The sequence below is a fragment of the Paramacrobiotus metropolitanus genome, unplaced genomic scaffold, assembly GCF_019649055.1.
Source record: "Paramacrobiotus metropolitanus isolate TYO unplaced genomic scaffold, Prichtersi_v1.0 Parri_scaffold0000024, whole genome shotgun sequence".
Lineage (NCBI taxonomy): Eukaryota > Metazoa > Tardigrada > Eutardigrada > Parachela > Macrobiotidae > Paramacrobiotus > Paramacrobiotus metropolitanus.
This window is the reverse complement of record NW_026570244.1, coordinates 933,439-953,885: the sequence shown is the minus strand read 5'-3', so window position 1 is coordinate 953,885 and position 20,447 is coordinate 933,439. Positions and strand designations below refer to the sequence as shown.

At 51.1% G+C, this 20,447-nt stretch overlaps 3 protein-coding genes across 7 annotated transcripts; 1 reads left to right on the top strand and 2 right to left on the bottom strand.

Moving 5' to 3' along the window:
* Window positions 1-7,461: 7,461 nt before the first annotated feature.
* LOC129587348 (NADH dehydrogenase [ubiquinone] 1 alpha subcomplex subunit 8-like) lies at window positions 7,462-9,015 on the bottom strand. Its single transcript, XM_055481056.1, has 4 exons — window positions 8,895-9,015; window positions 8,633-8,820; window positions 8,124-8,299; window positions 7,462-7,967 (listed from the first exon to the last, which is right to left on the bottom strand). The coding sequence occupies exons 2-4, from the start codon at window positions 8,759-8,761 to the stop codon at window positions 7,742-7,744; spliced, it is 531 nt and encodes a 176-aa protein (XP_055337031.1). The 5' UTR covers window positions 8,762-8,820; window positions 8,895-9,015; the 3' UTR covers window positions 7,462-7,741.
* A 283-nt stretch (window positions 9,016-9,298) lies between these two features.
* Window positions 9,299-16,920, top strand: LOC129587377 (zinc finger SWIM domain-containing protein 8-like). Its single transcript, XM_055481095.1, is given in 18 exon segments — window positions 9,299-9,473; window positions 9,740-10,025; window positions 10,321-10,477; window positions 10,612-10,706; window positions 11,064-11,278; window positions 11,361-11,468; window positions 11,669-11,868; window positions 11,931-12,126; window positions 12,259-13,198; window positions 13,260-13,453; window positions 13,582-13,750; window positions 13,829-14,491; window positions 14,993-15,061; window positions 15,117-15,385; window positions 15,387-15,771; window positions 15,828-16,006; window positions 16,068-16,411; window positions 16,473-16,920. Coding segments are annotated over 17 exon segments (4,677 nt in total). The 5' UTR covers window positions 9,299-9,473; window positions 9,740-9,778; the 3' UTR covers window positions 16,720-16,920.
* A 38-nt stretch (window positions 16,921-16,958) lies between these two features.
* Window positions 16,959-20,379, bottom strand: LOC129587379 (uncharacterized). 5 transcript variants are annotated; one of them, XM_055481099.1, is made up of 5 exons: window positions 20,112-20,379; window positions 19,924-20,015; window positions 18,257-18,292; window positions 17,973-18,168; window positions 16,959-17,904 (listed from the first exon to the last, which is right to left on the bottom strand). In XM_055481099.1, exons 3-5 carry the CDS (start codon window positions 18,269-18,271, stop codon window positions 17,240-17,242), a joined length of 876 nt encoding a protein of 291 aa, XP_055337074.1. In that variant the 5' UTR covers window positions 18,272-18,292; window positions 19,924-20,015; window positions 20,112-20,379; the 3' UTR covers window positions 16,959-17,239. The 5 variants fall into 5 exon arrangements, with proteins under 5 accessions (XP_055337074.1, XP_055337073.1, XP_055337076.1 ...); XM_055481098.1 differs by having other exon boundaries at window positions 19,924-20,379; XM_055481101.1 differs by lacking the exons at window positions 19,924-20,015; window positions 20,112-20,379 and adding an exon at window positions 18,462-18,656 and having other exon boundaries at window positions 18,257-18,304.
* Between the last annotated feature and the right edge of the window lie 68 nt (window positions 20,380-20,447).

Here is a 20,447-nt window from a genome sequence, read left to right as displayed (position 1 = left end):
GAATTGAAATATTGGAAAATCGCCATTACCGACGCGGCAATGCCGAGACTTGGTGGATCGATGGGAGTTACATGGGACGATCTATCGAACTTCTTTGCCGTGAACTATGAGCTGGGAATTTACAACATTGAAAGAGATCGTGATGTGATCAGACAAGCAGTGGAAAGTCTCCTCGATGATAACCTTCTTGAGATTAAGAACAAGCGTATCTTCTCAAAACCCGAGGAGCTTCCAGGAGATACTCCAGAGAAGGAGATTGTGGACTCAGCCAACATTCCGGCATCTCAGGAAGTTGTCTTGGAATCGCAACAGACGACATCGGCCGAGCCCGCAGCCGGCGATGCTCAAATGAAACCACCAGAAACTGGAGATACGGTGTCAGCAGCGACTGAGACAGTAGAGTCAGCTGACACATCAGCAAAAGAGTGAACGCGAGATGCGTGATATGCGGTCAGGAAGGTCCACCGCATATCACAGAAGAAACAGCATCATATCAGTTTAACGAAAGCGAAAAAGTTGGAATAACCGAGAGGAAAAACGTTGAAACAGATGGTTGAGATAACTTAGCGAATGTGCTAAACGAGAGGAGAAGATGAGATAACCACATCAGCCAAATAGGCGAATGAGCTTAGAACTGATAACATGGAAAGGTCACCATGTTACAGTGTTAAAAATGTCGTCATGAGCTAGGAAGGTCTCAGCTCAGTACGGAAATAGCCTAACTTAGGCGTAAAGGATGATAAGAATGATCGGGAGATGGTTACAGATGATATTTTGACATGTCTTACCATTGCAGATTAAAAACGAAGATGGCGGAAAAAGGTCCGACCAAGTCGAACACTCAAGCGGCGGCACCGGCGGTGAGAAGTCAAGCAGCACCAGCAGCAGCCGCGAGTAACCAAGCCCGATCTACAACCGGAAAAAACCAAGCAACACCGACATCCACGCGAAGTCAGGTGGTGCCGTCCACAAGTCAGGCAACACCTGTGCCTCAAGGCAGTCAAACGGCAGCTGCGAAGAGTCAAGCTGGAACCGTACCCGCGAAGAATCAAGTCGCACCTACGAATGTGCGAGGTCAGCCGGCACCCCCGCGATCTCAACTTGCGACCGCACCTGCCGCGAACCAGCCAAAACCGTGGATTGATCCGTTTACGGGCTATAACTCTAAATGTCCGGACTGTATCAGAAACAATAAGGTTGAAAAAGGAGATTATCCTTGCTGGTTCTGCATCTTCAAAGAACCGAATCGAACTCTGGTGGCATATACTGAAGGTATTCGCGGGAATAAAGATGTTTTCCGAGCCATAACATCAGCAGAGGCATGGAAGACAGTTCCACCACGAGAAAAGATGCTGATCGAAGATCGATATCGACAAGCGATCAAGAATGGCGAGATAGGCTGGGATGCTACGTACGAACCTCCACAAGATGACTTATGCGACGCTTTCCGCAAAAAGTTTGAGGTGGATCAAGCAAGGATGATGGAGGAGAAACGACAGAAGGATCTGGAAGACAGTAGAAAACGTGCCGAACAACGGGCAGCCCAGGATTACCGAGAAAGGTCGGTGCAGGGCAAAGTTCCTATTCCTGTGGCTCAACTGAATGCAGCCGAAGCGGAGGTAAGAGTGAAGGCCATTCTCCTCCAGATCGACGAATTGATTAAGGAACCGTCAAAGATCCGCGCAAGTACATTCGAACTCCTCCTACGAGAGAAAATGAGATTGGAAAGAGGCGAACCACTTAAACCTGATGCGAAGATGCTCATCGATGGACGAGGAGGTTCGAAAGACACACGAAATGGAGCGCGATGTTATGAAAGCCTTTCAAAGTTTTCGACGTGATGAAGGTTTTCAACGACCTCGATCACCAGTGCGAAGGGAACATCGAGCAAGAGAGTACGACTGTCGAAATGAAAGGTCAGGGAACTCTGAAAGAACTCGTGACTATCATAACGAAAGAGATGATAGATCACGTTCGCGCGATTACGATTACCGTGGCGGCAGATCATGGGTACGCCATGGAGATCAAGTGATTGAGACCAGTGCACATCGTCGCCATGTACCAGATAACCGACGACGAGATGAACCTCGTCAAGATGAAACGCGCAGGGATGAACAACGTCAACAAATACCGATGGGAGTTGGTTTCTGTCATCCGAAAGTTAGAGGATTCACACCGGAACGACGAGAAGGAACCTTAGCGGGACCTGCCCGGAGTCGCAGCCCATACGATAAGGGATGGCAGGAAGACATGAATTTTTTCGCCGGTTTCCCAATTAATCATAAACGAACTTCGAGCGAAGAACGCGATGATACTCCACCGAAACAGCCGAAAGTGAAATCGGTGGTTCACATGGTCGAACCATTGGTCGTAACGATGGACGATGATGAACCGATGGAAATATCGTCAACCGATAACGTCGTCCATAAAAGAAACGTGGTATTGGATCGTGATCTTGAACCATCGACATCGGCGCGACGTGAGCAGGAAGGCCCTCACGAATCGCAGAAGGAACCGCAAAACCGATATCAACCGGAACCTCAACAGGAACGACCTGATCGACGACGCGAAGATGGTCGCCAGCGAGATCACTCTCGTTTTGATAAATCACGTCGAAGGTTGATCAGTAAGATGTACGATATGGATGACATCGAAACCCAAAGAGCGGAAATCTGCCGCTACTTTGGCCTGGAAATCGAATCGGAACAGTCAGTGATGATACACGCGCAGCTCCACCAGTTGCGTGAGTTTCTACGGGACTCTGACTATGAGACGGATCTCAGAGAGAGTAACCTCGGGCGCCTGGAGATCACCACGGAATCTGTGATGGTGTGCTATACACCCATTCGCAAATGTGGCTTACCGAGTCTACTGGACTTGAGCTTATGGGCAGTTCCGTTGGATACGATCGACACAACGGGGTGGACACAGTTCCACTACCAGGAGATCAAGGAGCGGCGCGAATATGTAGCACAATTCGTGTTACGTAATGTGAATCCAGCATTCAAAGTACTTGCAGCACGAGCAGCCATTGGACTGACGGTTGACCCTACTGACTACAAATCGCGAGTTTTCGGTCAGAAGGTGTTTGCTGCGAGATTGGGCCACTTTCCGACACAGAATCAGCTATTTTCGGACTTTACGAAGGGGAAAGTTCCGCCTGTGTTCAGGGAGAAGGTCGCTAAACTAGGAATGCCATCGAGACATCAGGCGATCGCACGTAAAGCAAACGACGAGCTAGCGATCTGCAAGAAACGGTTTGATGACTGCAACCTTCATGAGACACATGAAGCACAGTACCAGGAGCGGCTCAACCGCATTCGAGATACCATGGACACGCCGTATATCGAGCCGAAAGATCGAGTCCATGAATACATCGAAGATCACCTGGTATGGAAAGGACCGAAACAACCGACCGCGACACAAGTTCCGAATACGCCGGGCAAACGAGCTGCTCGAAACCACAATATCCGGAATCAGTATGAGGATGCCAGACAACGATTGGCTGAAGATCCTCAAAATCGGAACTTGCAACGTGAAGAAAATGACGCACGACATCGATTGGATGCGATCAAACGTTCGCGACAGGGAAAAGGTCGTGGTCCACGTCACATCGCCTTACGTGTTCAAGCGGATGAGGATGTACCGGCCGGATCAGCTCCACCAGTTGACCGGACTTCTGACCGAAATCAGCCGGGCTCAACGCGGAAACGTCCACCGCGAGACAAGGACGATGGAGATGAGTCGAACGAGATGATGGATCAGTAAGGCTGATTGATAGGAGTTGTTACGGCTTATGTCGGCATCCCTATATATCGACTCATCTTAGTTAAGAGTAGCTACGGTACATTTGGCCGGCTCTTTAAATAAGGCAGAAGAGATGGATTGTGCGACGAAATGACTTTTACTAGGGAGGCAAGCTGAATGAGCTTGAAGCTGCAAAGCGGCTAAGTTCCTCCATGACCTATGCTGAATTAACCTTACCAGATGATGTCGCACATCCACGATCAGAAAGATGATCTTACTAGGGAGGAAGCGAACTTCGCTTGTCTATATGATGTCCCTCCATGACTTAACCGGATCTCATTATAAAGTCGTACAATTGATACGCATCTATTCCAAAGCTGAAGCAGTATTCCTAAGACGTACATTCGATACGCACCTTATTCCTAAAAGCGGATGTGATGAAAAGTCGCACGAAGCTGCGCATGATGCTCAAGCGGAGCGAAGTTGCTCAAGATGGAGCGGAATGGGCCAAAGATGCGGTAAACGGTGGACAGGACCTGTGACCTATGCCAGTCAATGGAGGATCCTAGTCTACATGTTTCATTTAACCACTTTTGTTGATCTGTTTTTAACTGTTGATCTGTTTAAATGGAATAGTATTTTTCTACAGATCTCTTTAATTCACATTGTGCATTTGGAATCATGTGATAAGAAGGAATAAGAGATTTGATGTTTTTTTTTACGAGAGCGCGCACAGACCACCGATCGGAGCAGAATGGAATGGATCGAGCTTCGACGGAGCTCAGCCTCCACCCAGAGGCATGTGAGCTTCCCTGATTGGTCGGCTACTGCCGTTCATTGTGTTCACTGCTGCGCAGTGCTTTAGAGTTGTCGAGAGCAGGTGGAATTTGGCTCTCTGAGTTGACTGAACGTCAGTGTGTTTTTGGTTCTCGATCGGAGACTTTATTAAATTGTATAACGTAGTCTGGATATCGTGCGTTGCGCATTTCATCCCTTGTACGACACGTTCTACATTCTACGGAGTCCTGTCAGTCTGGGCTTCCGTCCTGGACTCTTTCACAGTCCACGGTGATACCTGCATACAGGTACAGTACACGTCAATCCCTGCTGGAAACTGAATCACGATGACAGCATCCCATCCCATGATGCACTTATTTGTAATCTTTTAATGGGACGATAAAAGGGCAAAGACAGATGACCAGATTAAAGCGTAAGCTCATCTGCAGAGCGCAGGAACCGCTCGCAAAATTATCGATTACCACATGGACAAAAACGCCACCAGCAACTGTGTGACTGGCAGAAATGTCAGCGCGGAAAGTAAACCATTTTATCAAGAGCCTAAAGCAACCGTCTGCAGCGCCGCGTTCAGAACATTACTGGCAGTGGCGCCAGAGTGCGGCGGGATCACCGCGGCGCTCAGGTGGAAGCCTACATATAGCACACATCAAACCTGCTTGAAATTGAATCATGATTCACGACGACAGCAGATCTGTCATCCCATGATGCACTTATTCGTAATCTTTTAATGGAACAATAAAAGGGGAAACACAGACGGCCAGATTAAAGTATAAGCTCATCGGCAGAACACAGGAACCACTCGCGCAACTATGGATTATCACATGGACAAAAACGCCACCAGCAACTGTATGACTGGCAGAAATGTTAGCGCGGAAAGTAAACCATTTTATCAAGAGCCTAAAGCAACTTTCTACGTTATCCATAATACGGATTAATGTTGCAGCAAAAATCTGTGACTGAAGCCCTTATCTGGTTGACTGCACTTACCAATCTGCAGGAGATCTTTGACCAGCTTCCCCTTGTGCAGATGCTCGCCTTTCTGGAACTCCTCGGCGTTCCCGTTGGCCAGGCAGGCGTACAGCCTAGGGTAAAATTCTCCGTTTTAATTGACTGCGCAGTACTGCTGCCATTAACATCCAACTGTCCGATATTAACAACTGTCTGCCAATGGAGTCTCTCAAGGATTCCCGCAAGACAAGAGTCTACAGGCAGAGCCTTCTCCGTTCTCACCGAATATCTTCGTCGTTCTCGGGGAAGCTGCAGAAGGCCAAGCGGGTGATGAGCGCCTGCCGGGAGCCTATAGTGCCGCGGAGAGCTTTCGCCCAGCGGCGCCGTTCGGGGGCGAGGGATCCGGCCACGGACGACCCGATGGAGCTCCTGCCGCGGACCGTGCGGGCGCGTCTCGCGACCGTGCAGCGGACAAGGCCGATGAACGAGGTGCAGTGCAGCGTGAAGGCCAAGCGGGTGATGAGCGCCTGCCGGGAGCCTATAGTGCCACGGAGAGCTTTCGCCCGGCGGCGCCGTTCGGGGCGAGGATCCGGCCACGGACGCCCTTGATGGAGCTCCTGCCGCGGACCGTGCTGTCGCGCCACCAGAGGTGCCGAAGCAGGCGGTGATGCCGGGACGAGCGTGGGAGGTGTTTTGGGCGGTGGAATGGCTGCGCGCGGTCGAGCTGGTGTTCGCGGTGGAACGGGCTCGCGATTCAAACGATTCCGTCGTGATGCCCATGATCAGTAGCCTTGATAATTGCATGGCGTTCTCGGGCAATGTGGAAGTGGCTTTTTCGTTTGATTCTGGATTTTTCTCGGCCTGGATGTGTTTTCTCAAGTGAGTGTGATTGGTAACTTTCTAGACTATCTCACTGTTCGGTCTGTGTTACGTAGTGACATTTTGTGATTCGGAATGGTATTTTATTTTTGTGATGCTGAAGTCGGCCTTAAATCCTCATTCATGGTTTGCTCATTTTTTTATATGATTTTTGCAGTAAAGATATAATTGATTGGGATAAAAATGGCAGCTATTTTATCAAGATATTCCTTTATCAAACACTGGAGACGAATGGCGTTAACACTTCGTCTACTAGCACGGTTACTCACACCAGAAGTGACATTATTAATTCAGTAACAAATTTCAAAAAAATAATTTTTTAACAAAACTTTTTGGCTATGTGAATGAAAACGGGTCTAGTTTCTGATCGGGTTGGTTTCGACCTACTCGGTGCTACCGGAAGTCCAGAATTGAGATGGTGTGAGTCACCATCCTTTTGGGACATGAGCATTCAAAGGGCCACACCGTCCTGCTGCGTGAATGAAAGGTTTCGAGAAAATCAGGCCTCGTACTAAACAGCATTCGTATGTAACTGGTAAATTTTCAGCGATATATGTTGTGCCGTTGCCCAACAAAAAAATGGGAAGCATTGGGAAGTTTGAGAAGACTGCCCAATGATTCCCGTGCTCGACAAGACGGCATACATGGAAGACAACTGAAGCAGCCGAGAAGACGCAGCGCAGGTGAGCATACCGCAAGCCCATGTAGGTATATGGCTGATCCGGGTCAGCTGGGCTGATGAAAGAGATAGCACTGATCTGTTGTCTCCCTTCTCTTTCATCACAAGTAAATCTGGCGCACCTGTCTTACTCTGTTTCTTTTGTTTTCTCCCTTTATGGAATTGGTCAAGCATAATGAAAACAAAAGGCACCATTGGGCAGAAAAAGCTAATGACCAATCGTGTGCTTCTGGTGGCTTACACCATGAAAGTAGACCTCGTTGTTCAAAACTGCCAGTCGACGAAGTGTTAAAAGGGGAAAAAATACGGACGATAAGCAGTTTCGTGTGTGAATAAATAATAATAATAATAGACTTTGTAGTACAAAGTCTATACTACAAAGTCTATTCATTGTACGTACACGGTACACATAATAGAAATGTAAGTTTTGTTCCGCTTAAAAGTGATAATTATCCTAACGTAAATTATGCCTGTACGGCTGTTACTACATAGACAGTACGAAAGCCAGTACTCGTAGTCGTAGTCAAAATAATACATGACACTGTATTAACTAAACCGATTACCAAGAAAACACGCATGTACAATCGTAAGAATACGTATGCAAAGGGACGTGAAGAGGCACACGAGTCACACGACACGCACACCCGGACGCAGGCTGCTGATCCCTGCTGACCGGCGGGAGGCGGCCGGTCACTGGGGCTGGCCCAGCCAGCGGGAGCCGCCCTGGGGGTCGATGCGCGGGTAGTCGGCGGGCAGCTCGTCCAGCTTCTTGTAGTCGCGCAGCGGCAGCTTCTGCGGGCGCGGCCGCGTCGTGGAGTCGTGGATGCGCACCGAGGAGAAGTAGCCCAGGTTGGGCCGCTCCACGCCGATGAACTTGCGCACGCAGTCGTCCAGCACGTACTGGCTCTTGCGGCAGCTGCAACAGTCACGATATCAGTCAGTCTTTAGTAGTCCTACTGCAGTTCAGTTTCTAGCAGCGCAGACTTAATAATATTATGTTGTCTGGCTTCGTTGGGAATAAATCCCAAGTAACTGTCGCTAGATAAGAAACAAGCAGAGCAACTGCACTCACTACTTGGCCTCCATGTCGGGACTGCTGTCCTCCAGACAGTGCCAGTGCTTCTCGAAGGGCTCGTAGCAGAACTTCTTCATCTTGCGGAAGAACTCCAGCCCGCACGCCGTCACCGCCTTCCCCTCGCGCAGACACCGTCGCGCGTCCTTCTCCTCCACGCGACACAGCATAAACTCCTGCACAACACACACAAACACCAATCAATCATTCTCCACTCTCCAGTGCAGGACAGCCGTAGCCACTGCACTACACTGTAACAGCGTGTTATGCGTAGCAGTTGCTGCTGCAAGATTTCCTGGCCATGAGCAGTGCTCATGGCCATCATTCCCTGCACTGCGAGGATCGCACGACGTGCCCCAAGATTCTCTGACATCTCTGCCACATCCCTACACTATACACATGCAGATAAACATTACAGCTAGTGGCAGGGCTTGATGGAGGCGCAGGGCGAACTGCAGCAGGTGCTGTGCAGTCAGCAGTCTGCAGGCGCCCCAGCGTTCGCTGCGTACCTTGCAGGGCTCGTCGCAGTATTTGCCAAAGTGCTGGGCCCCCGCCTTCAGCGCCGGACTGGACATGTTGATCTCCTCCACCGTCAGGTCCTCGTACGAGGGCAGATAGACATCCTTCGTCAGCACCATCTTCGATCTAGCCACCCAGGGAACAAATCGTCAACCCTCGCCAAAAGATCGTCTAAGCCCTGCATGCAAACCCACACTGTCAACCACTTCTCAAGCCGCCAGTCTGCCACTGTGACAAAATGCATTAACCTACTTCCTAGATTAGCGTGAATACTCCAAGGGAGATCCAAAATCGAAACAATCAAACGAGCACAATTAATGATCCCAAAAAGCAGGAATTTTGATTTTTGATAAATTTTGAATTCACATTTCACTGTTTGGATTGTTGCGCCGTATCACTTACGCGTACGCCGTACGCTACAGCTGATACGAAACTGTTCCGTACGCGTGCGTACCGCACTACCGTTGCACGGGTACGGCAAGTGCTGTTATTGGCCGACAGACTGGATTGTGAAGAATGACTGCAATGAGCGTATGATTAGCCACACCCGCTCAATACGTCGCCTTTGTCGGTTGGATGAATCAACCGAATATGGATTCAGTGAGTCAGTGAATCTCATTGAGAAAAATACAGAAACAAGAAAACACTCTCGCTGCTAGCCAAGACACAACGCAGACAGACCTAGAAAACAGAAATCGCTCGCTCTCTCTGCGCACCCATTCCATTTCTCCACACTTTTCTTGTTCTCATCTATTCCCTCATCCCACATCCCATTTTTTCCGCAATTTCTATGATCTAATTTATTCAGCAATATAACAACAACGGGAACGGGTAGGTTTGGCGAATAAATGTGCCGTGTTTGCTGCTTTCTGCGCTTTCCATACAGTTGTACTGAGAAAATTTGGTGCACGTGCTAATTGGTGCTGATATTGTGAATTCCTTGTGACTGCTGTTTGTGGAGTGCACTACGTAACTGATAATTGACCACATGCGCTGGTAATGATGGTGCACGGATTCATTTTAATTTTAATAATTTATCTGCTGCGAATCTCGCCTTCGATCCCTTGCAAAAATGCAGGAGCATGTTGGCATTGCAGGAAAGCGTGGCGTGGCGGTTGAGAGCGGCGGTCGGGAGGATGTTCGAGCCGTGGGAGGAGGGCGGCGCGGAGCAGGCGGCGGAGGAGCAGGAGCAGGACCCTGGATCCTTCGAGGACAGCGACCGCTTCGAGGAGGACTCGCTGTGCTCCTACGTCAGCGAGACGGAATCCCTCTGCAATAACTGGCGGGGCTGGCGCAAGACGACGACGGCCAGCACGGGCACCAATCCCGCCAGCAGCAGGCTCAGTCCGCTGCCAGCCAAGGTTGCGCAAGCGCAGCCCAACGGTGAGTCATGCTGCTGCAGTGCAGTCAGTGCAGTTGCACGCTACCGAAAGGCATTCTTGCTTACCACCATTCATTCGCATTACAACGGCGGCGCTCCTTGTGCCAGTCATTGATTACGTTTCTGTTGGAGAATTAGAATTTCTATAAGAAAAACATGAGCATGATTTGGCTAATTATTACATAATGTAAAAACGATGCAAAAAACGGTGGAGTTTGTGCTGGATGCGTGATTTGATTGCGACATTGCGTGGATAGGCGCATGACAGTGATGATGATGATTTGTGTTGTCTGTCAGGAGAATGCGGCGTGTGGAGCCTGCTGGAGCTGGCCTGTCGCCAAGTGGCGCGGCACCTGCCCTTCGAAGTGGTGGAGAAGCACAGCCACCCCGTGGCCGAGCACCTGCAGAAGCGCATCGCCTTCTGGAGCTTCCCCGAGAACGACGAAGACATTCGGTGAGAAGGGAGAAGGCTCAGTCTGTCTCTCGTGGCTGCGGGGAAGAATCTCAGAGAGACGCCATTCGGATACTGATTATATGATGTCGAACAGTTGTGATGATGCGCAGTCCTTAAATGACCCTATTGTGTAGGCTGTACGCCTGCCTGGCCAACGGGAACGCCGAGGAGTTCCAGAAGGGCGAGCATCTGCACAAGGGGAAGTTGGTCAAAGATGTCCTGCAGATTGGTAAGTGCAGTCAACCAGATAAGGGCTTCAGTCACAGATTATTGCTGCAACATTAATCCGTATTATGGATAATGTAGAAAGTTGCTTTAGGCTCTTGATAAAATGGTTTACTTTCCGCGCTAACATTTCTGCCAGTCACACAGTTGCTGGTGGCGTTTATGTCCATGTGATAATCCATAGTTGCGCGAGTGGTTCCTGTGTTCTGCCGATGAGCTTATACTTTAATCTGGCCGTCTGTGTTTCCCCTTTTATTGTTCCATTAAAAGATTACGAATAAGTGCACCATGGGATGACAGATCTGCTGTCGTCGTGAATCATGATTCAATTTCAAGCAGGTTTGATGTGTGCTATATGCAGGCTTCCACCTGAGCGCCGCGGTGATCCCGCCGCACTCTGGCGCCACTGCCAACAACGTGCTGAACGCGCCGCTGCAGACGGTGTTCAACGTGGCCGTCACCTTCGACCGCTGCCGCATCACCTCCTGCAGCTGCACCTGCCGTCGCGCCTCCCCCAGCGCCAGCACGACCTGGTGCGCCCACGTCGTCGCCGTCTGTCTGCAGCGCATCCACCAGGTCCGTCCGTCTTTAGTATTAATCAGTTCTGCTCTCAGCTCTGTCCAATGCCCGAATCCCCGTTACCCTTCTGCTGTCGTAGCCCCATTCAGCCATGCTGCGCGCCTCCCTCTCCGAGTCCCTGGAGCGCCTCAGTCTGTACCAGCTGCGCAAGTTTGCCCAGTACTTCATCAGTGAGCTCCCTCGGCAGGTCAGTGAAAGATAATACAAATTAATATCAAAATTGAATTAGGCTGCATTTACTAATGTTTGTGTAATTTTACCAATAATATTTTTTACTGTTTTCGTTAATAAATGCGTCAATTTTTATTGTCATTAGTTTGTCATTGTCATTAGTTTACTGTGAATCTGTGATACTTGTACTCTTTCTATCAAATCATTTCCCTACAGGTGTTGCCGACGGCGCAGCAGCTGCTGGACCAGCTGCTGATCAGCGCCTCCAGCATCAACGGCACGCACGGCGCCCCCGACCCCACCGCCGGGCCCTCGGCGCACGACCACAGCAGCTGGTGCCTCAACGAGGACGGCCTGCACGAGAACATCCGCAACCTGCTCGTCAAGTTCTGCGTGCCCACGCCCCTCGTCTGCAGGTGCGTCCGCGCTGCGTCTGCTGCGTTGTACACGATGCACTGACGCTTTTTGTTGAATACAGCGACGTCAACTTCCTCTCCACCTACGCGCCGCCGGCCGCCTCCGAGTGGAGCAACCTCCTCAAGCAGTTCCGCGGCCGCGAGCCGGAAGGCATGTGGAACCTGCTCTCCATCATCCGCGAGATGTTCCGCCGCGGCGACAACAACGCCGTTCCGCTCCTCACCATCGTCACCGAGGAGTGTCTGGCCTGCGAGCAGGTACAATACGCGCTCGGATTATTATTGAAAAGGATTTTTTTTGGTTTGATTTTATTATGATTATATTTTTAACGTCTCAATCGTGAATGCAGTTAATACATCACGTCCACAGCAGTGTTGTTGTCGTCGCAGGTGGTGACGTGGTGGTACAGCGCCAAGTTGCAGCAGAGCGCCCACGGCATCAGCTACGGCTTCGGCCGTATGGGCAACGCGCCGGCCGTGGCCGCCAGCGGCCAGCAGAGCGCCTGCGCCGGCCTCATGGACGAAGTGGCCACCTTGTGGCGGCTGGCCGTCCTCAACCCCGCCAACGCCGACCTCGACCGCGTCCAACTCAAGGCCCAGCTAGAGACCTACCAGGCCAAGTGCGTGGAGAAGCTCCCGCGACCAAAAGACGGCGCCGGACAGCCGCCGGGAACGGAGCAGGAGCAGTTCGTCGGCTTCCGGCCGGCCATCGACGCCTGCGCGTTAAGCTGGGACAACTACTGCCTCAACGGCGTCGGGCGGCCGTACGCCCCGCTGCCCGTCGACCCCCTCCCGGACGCACCCGGGAACGAGGCAGCCTTCTCCAAGGAGGTGCTGTTCATGCGCGCCGAAGCGCTGTACGTGCACGGCTGCACCGCCGACGCCTGTCGCTTGGCCGTCGTCCTGGCGGAGGACCTCCTGGAGCGCCCGCCGGACTTCATCCAGCTGGAGAAGACCAGCGCCGTCAGCGATGGGCGCGCCAAGAAGCGCCTTCTCCAGCAGTTGACCCTCGCCGCGACGGCATCTCTGACGCAGCTGGCCTTCCTCATCAGCGTCCTGATGGAGAACGAAGCCTACCACCTGGCCTTCCGCCTCGGCCTCCTGGCCATCGAGCTGGCCCGCCCCCCGGCCAGCTCCAAGGCCCTGGAGGTGAAGATGGCGCACCAGGAGAGCGAGATTGTGGTGCTCTTGAAGAAGATCCCACAGGCCCGCCCGGAAGTGGAGATCCTGCGCCAGCGGGCCGTCGCGCTGCGCGACGGGACGGTCAAGTCGCGGGGCGATGCGCTGTTGCCGCTGCCGTTGGCGCTCTTCGTCTTTGAATCGCTCTCCAGTGCGTTGTTCTTGTGTTGGCTGACGGCAGTGGCGTTTTGTTAACGGTGTGCTGTTTGCAGATGCCGCGCGCCAAAGCGGGAACGCCCACGACGAGGAGCTGGCCTTCGACGCCGCGGTGATGGCGCTGGGGATGAAGAGCAACGTGGCGGAGGCGGAGCATCCCCTGGTGTGCGAGGGGACGCGGCGGCAGCGCGGTGAACTGGCTTGTTTACTGCTGGTGACGTACAAGGACGACAACAGCCGACTTCGAAAGGTACTGCAATTTTTTTGCTATTTATTAAAATATTTTCGATCTATTCCTGTTTTGTTTATTTATTTTTCTTTTATTTGCCGGTTTAATTATCTGTTTGGCACCGCTGCATTATTTTGTGCTTGATGCAGGTGATGCACCAGCTGCTGGACAAAGATCTGTACAAAAGCCACCGCAACGGCGTGAAGTACTCGCCGCCCTGCAACAAATCCTCCCCGCGGAATTCCAGTTATTTAACCGTGCCGAATAATGCTCAACAGGCGGGATTGCCGGCTCTTGTCGGGGAAATTAGTCTGGAAGGTGAGAAAACACTTATCCGCTGCAGTTGCATGTCGTTGGTGAGAGAGACTGGCTAATGGTTGTGTTTGGATATTGTAGACCAGAGAGAAGCCGTCCCGGTGGCCAGAGCGCCCGTCGGCGAAGAGAATATAGTGAGACCGGCGGAGTCGGAGGACTCGAGCGCCCTGGACGAGGACAACAAGGACTGGGAGAGCAAGCTGCGCTGCACGGTGTTCAAGCCGCGCCGGCGGCACTCCAACCACCTCGCGGGCGGCATCGACAGCTCCGCGCCGGAGACGACCAGCAGCGACAACAGTCCGACGCTGATCCGGCGCTTCCCGCGGCTCGGGGCGGGCGCCAAGGGCAACGAGGCCGACAGCGCCAGCAGCGGCGACTCCAGCTCCGACTCGCGCGACTCCTCCTTCCGCCGCGACGACGACCTAAGCCAGTGCGTGCCGGCGCCGCCCAGGGCGGTCGTCCCGGCCCCTGCGCCGGCGGCGGTGCCCGTGGTGGACAGTCTGGCGCGCAGCTCGACGCCCTGCGCGCGCAACGGCAAGCGCAACGCCAAGAAGTCGCCGACGGAGCCCAACCAGCCCAGCGAGGCCATGGCGCACTTCATGTTCGAGCTGGCCAAGAGTGTTTTGGTCAAGGCCGGCGGGGACGTCAGCAACGCGCTGTTCCAGCCGGTGGCGGGACAGCAACTGGGCCTGCCGCACCGCGAGCTGCACATGTGCGCCTACCAGATTGGCCTCTACGCGCTCGGTAAGGCAAAAGAAAATTCACTTAATTTATTTAACTGAACAAAATGGAACAACAATATTAATAAAAAATTCTGCTATTCACAAATGCTATTCAGAAAAAGAAAGCTTTCAATGAAAATGGCAGATAAATAATTTTAAACATTTTTGATAAAATCGTAGCAATTAACCGCATCAACCAGCTGTGCCCATCTGTAAGCACTGATGTTGCTAACTTGCTGTACCACTTTGACAAAAATTTTTTTCTGTTCGTTGCTGCATTGTTGCACGTACTGCAACAAATTTTCGATTACTGATTTTAATAGTTTTTATGGATATACGCGAACCTTAGCAGTATGGGTGTTTTGGTTGCCTGTCAGTTGTTGACTTGGTTATCATTGACTTTATACATCAGTAAAACATTTCGTGAAAATAATTGTAAATGCCTGAATAACTGTGCATCGTTAATAATTGCTCTACCGCCTTTTTAATCTTATGCACGCTGATATGCGAGTGTTGTCTGCAGGTATTCAGAACTGTGTGAGCCAGAATTGGCAATCGCGGACGTATTCCTCGCATGTGTCGTGGATTACCAGTAAGTGTTCGCTGGCGTTGACTGCGGCTGTGTATCGATAACCGGTTTCGTGTAGATCAGGCGATGGAGCTGGGCTTCGAGGCGGTCAACTTCCTGATCGACACCTGGGAGAGCCACCTGACCCCGTCGGAGGTGGCGGTGCTGGCCGACAAGGCCTCGCGCAGCAGCGACCTTCAAATGGTGCGCGCGGCGGCGGAGTTGGCGCAGTCGGTGCTGTCGCACTCGTCGGCGCTGAACCCCGCGGAGATCCAGCGCGCCCTGGCGCAGTGCAAGGAGCAGGACGGGCCCATGCTGGAGCAGGCGCTGCTGGCCGTCGAGGCCTCGAGCGCGCGGCGGCGGCGTCTGTCCCGAGGCGCTCTTCGACGTGGCGCGCAAGTGGTACGACCTCTTCGCCGAGGCCACCGGCGAGCTGCCGCTGCTGGCCAACGCCGCCGAGGACGGCCACAACCCCGCCGTCTTCAGCAACAACCACCTGGACCATCCCGCGCTGCATCCGCACCAGAACCTGATGCCGCTGGCCTACCAGCCGCACCTGCAGCACCACCCGCAGTACTCTTACCACCACCACTACGCGCCCAACCCCGCCGCCGTCCTGGCCGTGCTGCGCCACCACCACCCCTACGTGCAGCACCACGGCCTGGTGCAACAGCAGCAGCGCCACCCGATGAATCCCTACTACCAGCAGATGCAGCTGGGCATGCTCATACCCGGTTGGTGGTCGCTTTCTGTTGCGCTAAATGTCGGTGTGGCCATGCTTGTCTTTCAGGCGGGATGCCCGCCGTTGTTCGGCCGCCCATGCACCGTTTCGCGCACCCCCATCCCTCCTTGGCCGGCATCCCGGGCCTCAACGGGCTGGTGATGCCGCCGACGCCGGCGGCGGCCAGCGGCAGTATTTCGCCGGCCGTGTTGCAGTATTTGACTTCCGCCTACCGTGTGGGCATGCTGGTCAGTGTGACGACGTGTTTAATTTGTTTAGAATGATTTTAATGAGACGTGCCTGCAACAGGCCATGGACACGCTGGCGCGGCGCCTGCCCGACGGCCACGTGAACAAGTACAGCCGCGCGCCGCCGCACGCCGAGTCGATCAAGTGGCTGGTGGCGGTGTCGTTCAGGCTGGGCAGTCAGTCGCTGCTGGAGATGTGCCGCGCCGTGGAGAACACGGTGTCCAGTCCGTCGATGCTGTGGGAGATCGCGCGCGCCGCCGCGCTCTTCCTGGCCGACAGCGAGTTCCCGCACCGCGAGATGCTGGACGCCGACCCGGGCACGCGCGCCGCCTTCCAGCAGCTCCTGCTGGACAAGTACCTGCGCGTGCAGGCCGTGCAGACGCTCATCAAGAAGAGCACGCAGATGTGAGCAACGATGGCTGATTGCGTTGGTTGAGAGCAGTGTTGAGCGGTCTGTCTGCTGCAGGTTCAACCTGTGCCTGCGCCAGAAGCTCCTCTACATCGCGCCGGCCGACTACGAGGACTTTCTAAGCACGGTGGAGGAGGCGCGCAAGGTGTACAGCCAGCTGGCCAACGTCAACTGGAGCTTCCAGTTCCACAACCTCCTGACGGAGATCCGCGAGCAGCTGGCCGGCAAGCGCGACCTGCTGCAGCGCCTCAACGCCATCACCGGCCAACACCTCGTCCCCAACAACGTCAACGGCCATCCTTAACCGGAAAAGGAGCGTCTAACCCGCCGTGCTGGTCACTCTTGTTGTTTTTAACCCGTTTTTAACCCCCTTTTTACTCTTGTTGTGTCCGTGTGGTACGTTTAACTGCACCGGCTGATTTCAGTTTGTTCAGTAGATTTTGACTTTATTGGTGTTACGTGAGGTACTGAATTTGTGGTAACTTGTGCTAATTACTCAGACAGGCGTGTTCCACATATCCGATCGGCTGGAACGACGTAACGCGACAAATCACTTACTCGGCGCCTAACCCAAAACTGTTTAATCATTAGGGATCGGTGATCTAGGAGCAACACACTGCCACAATTACGGTGCCGTCAAATTTGTAAGAAAGTCAGATCATTATGCGTAGATCAATAATAACGTGCCAGCACTAGAAAAAGGACACCGAAGATCAGGGAAGACATACACAAACTGCTAAAGCGCTGCAGTGGCACAAAAACTATCCAATCTAGGCCGGTTGCCAAAACTGGCTGGCGAGTGGCTACATGACCACAAAATTAAACTAGGGCATACCCTCGACCCAGGTTGGATCCTTCTGCTCATCGTCCTCAACATCAAAACCGGAGGTGGCCTCCACAGGGGGAACAACAGGATCTTCCGCATCTGACATGCCCAGTAGGTAGTCTTCGTAGCCATAATCACTATCCACCGCATGGTTAAAACGGTTCAGTGTGGCTTTCGGAAAAGCCTTCAGCGTTCGATGCTGCTGCATAATGCTCTGATGACTGTATGTCATTACGGGACAGAATGAACGCCCCGTCACTTTAAGATCCCAGAATCGCCGTGGAAAAACATACTTGTCGTCGGTACTGACCGGCTCTACCACGATTTTATCGTTTGCTGAGTTATACATCCGGTAGATCGTGTACGGCTCCTCTAACTCCATGTACCATACCGACCAATAGATCCCCACTCCGGAGGATCCCCAAAACCAATTCCAGCGGCACTGTTGTAGTGCGTGCATCAGCGGGCGATCTCGAAATCGCTTTCTCAGTTGGTCGCCGATAGCCTTCCTTCGACTCTTGGCATTCAACGTAGGCTCATTTTCCTTCGCCGGCTTGTCAGTTTTAACGAAGCCCGGTTTGCTCTCATGAGCATAGACAATGAGAGAGGGCGCCTCTTGCTTCGACCCGAACGGGGAAATGAGTACGGCGACATCTATTCTCTCTAAAATTTCGTGAAAATGCTCGAAATAACACAGCGCTTTAAGAAACTTTTATTTGTAAATGATTTACCTTTTGTATTGCCATAGTGACTCTGCGTACCGACGGACATCCAGGGATGTGGGGTTTTCTTGTTTCTTTCTTTGGTGAAAAGTTGAAAGAAACAAGTGGCAAATGCGGATGTCGGTTGCTCGACTGTCTCTTTTGTCATTAACTTCAAGTGCGGCAGCGCATTCTCCGGAATGCGCAACACATAGTCTGGAGCGACCTATCCAGAAACAAACAACGCTGGAGTGTTCAGGAATGATAAAAACCCAGTACTTTTTGCTTCACGATTTCAATATACAGGAACTTACGAATGGAGGATCCATTCTGAAAGGTTTATCAGAATCCTAAAATAAGCACTACAAGACTGATTGAAGAATATCGCAAGTAAGCAATGGTAGAGTGTCAGGCTGAAACGAAAAGTCTAATCAGTTTATCATAATTCAGACGAACACACCGAGTAAAACGAGACGACAAACTCTTGAGAAAATCAAAAAAATTAACTCTAGTGCTCACTAGAACACTTCGGTTCACGAGGGAGAACCGGCTTCAATGCCGACCGGCCGAATGCGACAATTGATTTCCATTCGGTCGGGCACATCCGATGTCCAACTCCAGCCTCATTCGTTGTTACCACCAAATCTTGGCGTAACCCCCCACCCCCGCCAGTGCACGCCCCTTAATCGCTACCTTCGCCTCTAAGATATACAAGTGACGAATCACCGACGACTGACGGTCGAGAAACAGCTATTTAGGACTGTCAAATATCAGCAGCCCGCGTGTATCAGCGGCACGACTGCTGCGCACGTATCGGTTACTCATTTTTCCGCTATGACTAAGAGAAAAAAAGTGAAACGTGTTCCCATCACTGATAACGGATACACTCGTAGAAATAAACACCAAATCTGACAGCACCGTGAATTCTGCAATAAATCTGCCTTCAATGCCATTCCCTACCATGGATAACGCAACACAACAAGCGCAAACTTGTTAAGAAAAATAATCCCACATAGCTTAATGACATGTAATTAATTTTTTTCATGTGTAATAAATTTGCTAATTAGGTGCTAAAAAAACCCAGGTGCGAAATTACTAATTCGGGGCAGATTCGCTAATTAATTAGCTGCTAATTGTGCTAATTAGGCGTGAATGACTCTAGTTAGTTCATCAAATTTTCGCTCAGTTACTAATTATAAGGTTAATTAATTAAACCTTATTATCTTAAAACTTAATGACGAACTACAGTAAGTACAGCGTAATTACATGCAGTTTAATGCAGCCTGGATCACTACGAACGTTTATTAGCAGCGCAAGATAATTTTAAAGAGTTGACAAGCGGTCATGAATGTGAGCGCGAATTATAAAACCAAGCTCAACAGCTCGGTTTTCTAATTCAGCAACTGATTCTCCATCTGACCAATGCGCGCGGCGTTATCAGTGAATCTGTCTGACTCACAAATCAGTGCGTGAGTTGTTGCGCACTCGAGAGTTTTGACCTAGATACAATTCGCATCAGAGTCCCAATACGTAGCATATTTGACAGCAACTATTGGTCCATTGGATCATGGATAGCAAAAGCGCTTCTGAAAATTAATGAAGCCTGAGAAACTTGACACCGCCTTTTCTAAATGCTGTAGTTTCCATCGTATTGTGGTAACGTGATTTCAGACATAGCTCGTCATATCCAGAAATTCCGGAACATTTTAGCATTTCATTAGTAATTTAGTCGTATATGTGTCCCTTATTCTTTGATTTTAATAAAGTTAAATCTGAAATGGAATATTAAAATGCTATTCTTTTTTCAGCGCTTTTTTTCAGTTTTGAAGAGTAGAACGATCTTGTTAGTGGTTTTTCTGTGGACATATAGTTATACTGTAGTAGTAGTAGAATGCCTGTCGCATGGGGAATCTCTTGGAAATGCAACCCATACCAGCAACACACCTATGTTAAGCTACTTTAGTAATACCTAACTAATTACCTTGCCAAGGCGGAGCTGGCAGGTCCAGAAACTGCTTAATCTTCATCTGCTTGATGAAGAACTGCGGTAGTTGTACTGTAGTCACTGAAGACCTGCCGATGATCAGTGCCTCGTTAACCAGCATTTTCCGCGATAAAACTGATATCACTGACGGTCGCCCTGCGCACTCCATGAAAAGTGTGCTTTACCTATGAGGATGCGCAAGATGAGCGTTTCTGATATGGGCGACGCGAGAAATCGGAAGCAGCGCGGGCTTGACATTTTCATTACACTCATGAGCCAAGTTCCGGAGAAAGACTTTGTGAGTTCCAGTTTTGTGAACATTTTTCTCTGATATAATTGAGCCCTTATTATTGAGACGCAATAATAATAATACTTTTAGTTAGTAAATAACGCTCATAAATAATAATGATGTGTAATTGTACATATTGGTGTTCTAGCCTTTATTGTATTAATGTTCTGTTGCACTGAGCGCGTTTAAAAAAAGCAATAGTACAGACTACAGAGTGTACAGACTAGACGTT

Bases quoted from the DNA above. Each gene is read 5' to 3' on its own strand.
- LOC129587348 (XM_055481056.1), bottom strand. From the start codon at position 8,761: ATGGTGCTGACGAAGGATGTCTATCTGCCCTCGTACGAGGACCTGACG. The intron at 8,300-8,632 runs GTACGCAGCGAA...TGTGTTGTGCAG, and splicing joins ACTGCGACGAGCCCTGCAAG to GAGTTTATGCTGTGTCGCGT. The intron at 7,968-8,123 runs GTGAGTGCAGTT...TGACTGTTGCAG, and splicing joins CCCGACATGGAGGCCAAGTA to CTGCCGCAAGAGCCAGTACG.
- LOC129587379 (XM_055481098.1), bottom strand. The intron at 17,905-17,972 runs GTAAATCATTTA...ACGAAATTTTAG, and splicing joins TCACTATGGCAATACAAAAG to AGAGAATAGATGTCGCCGTA.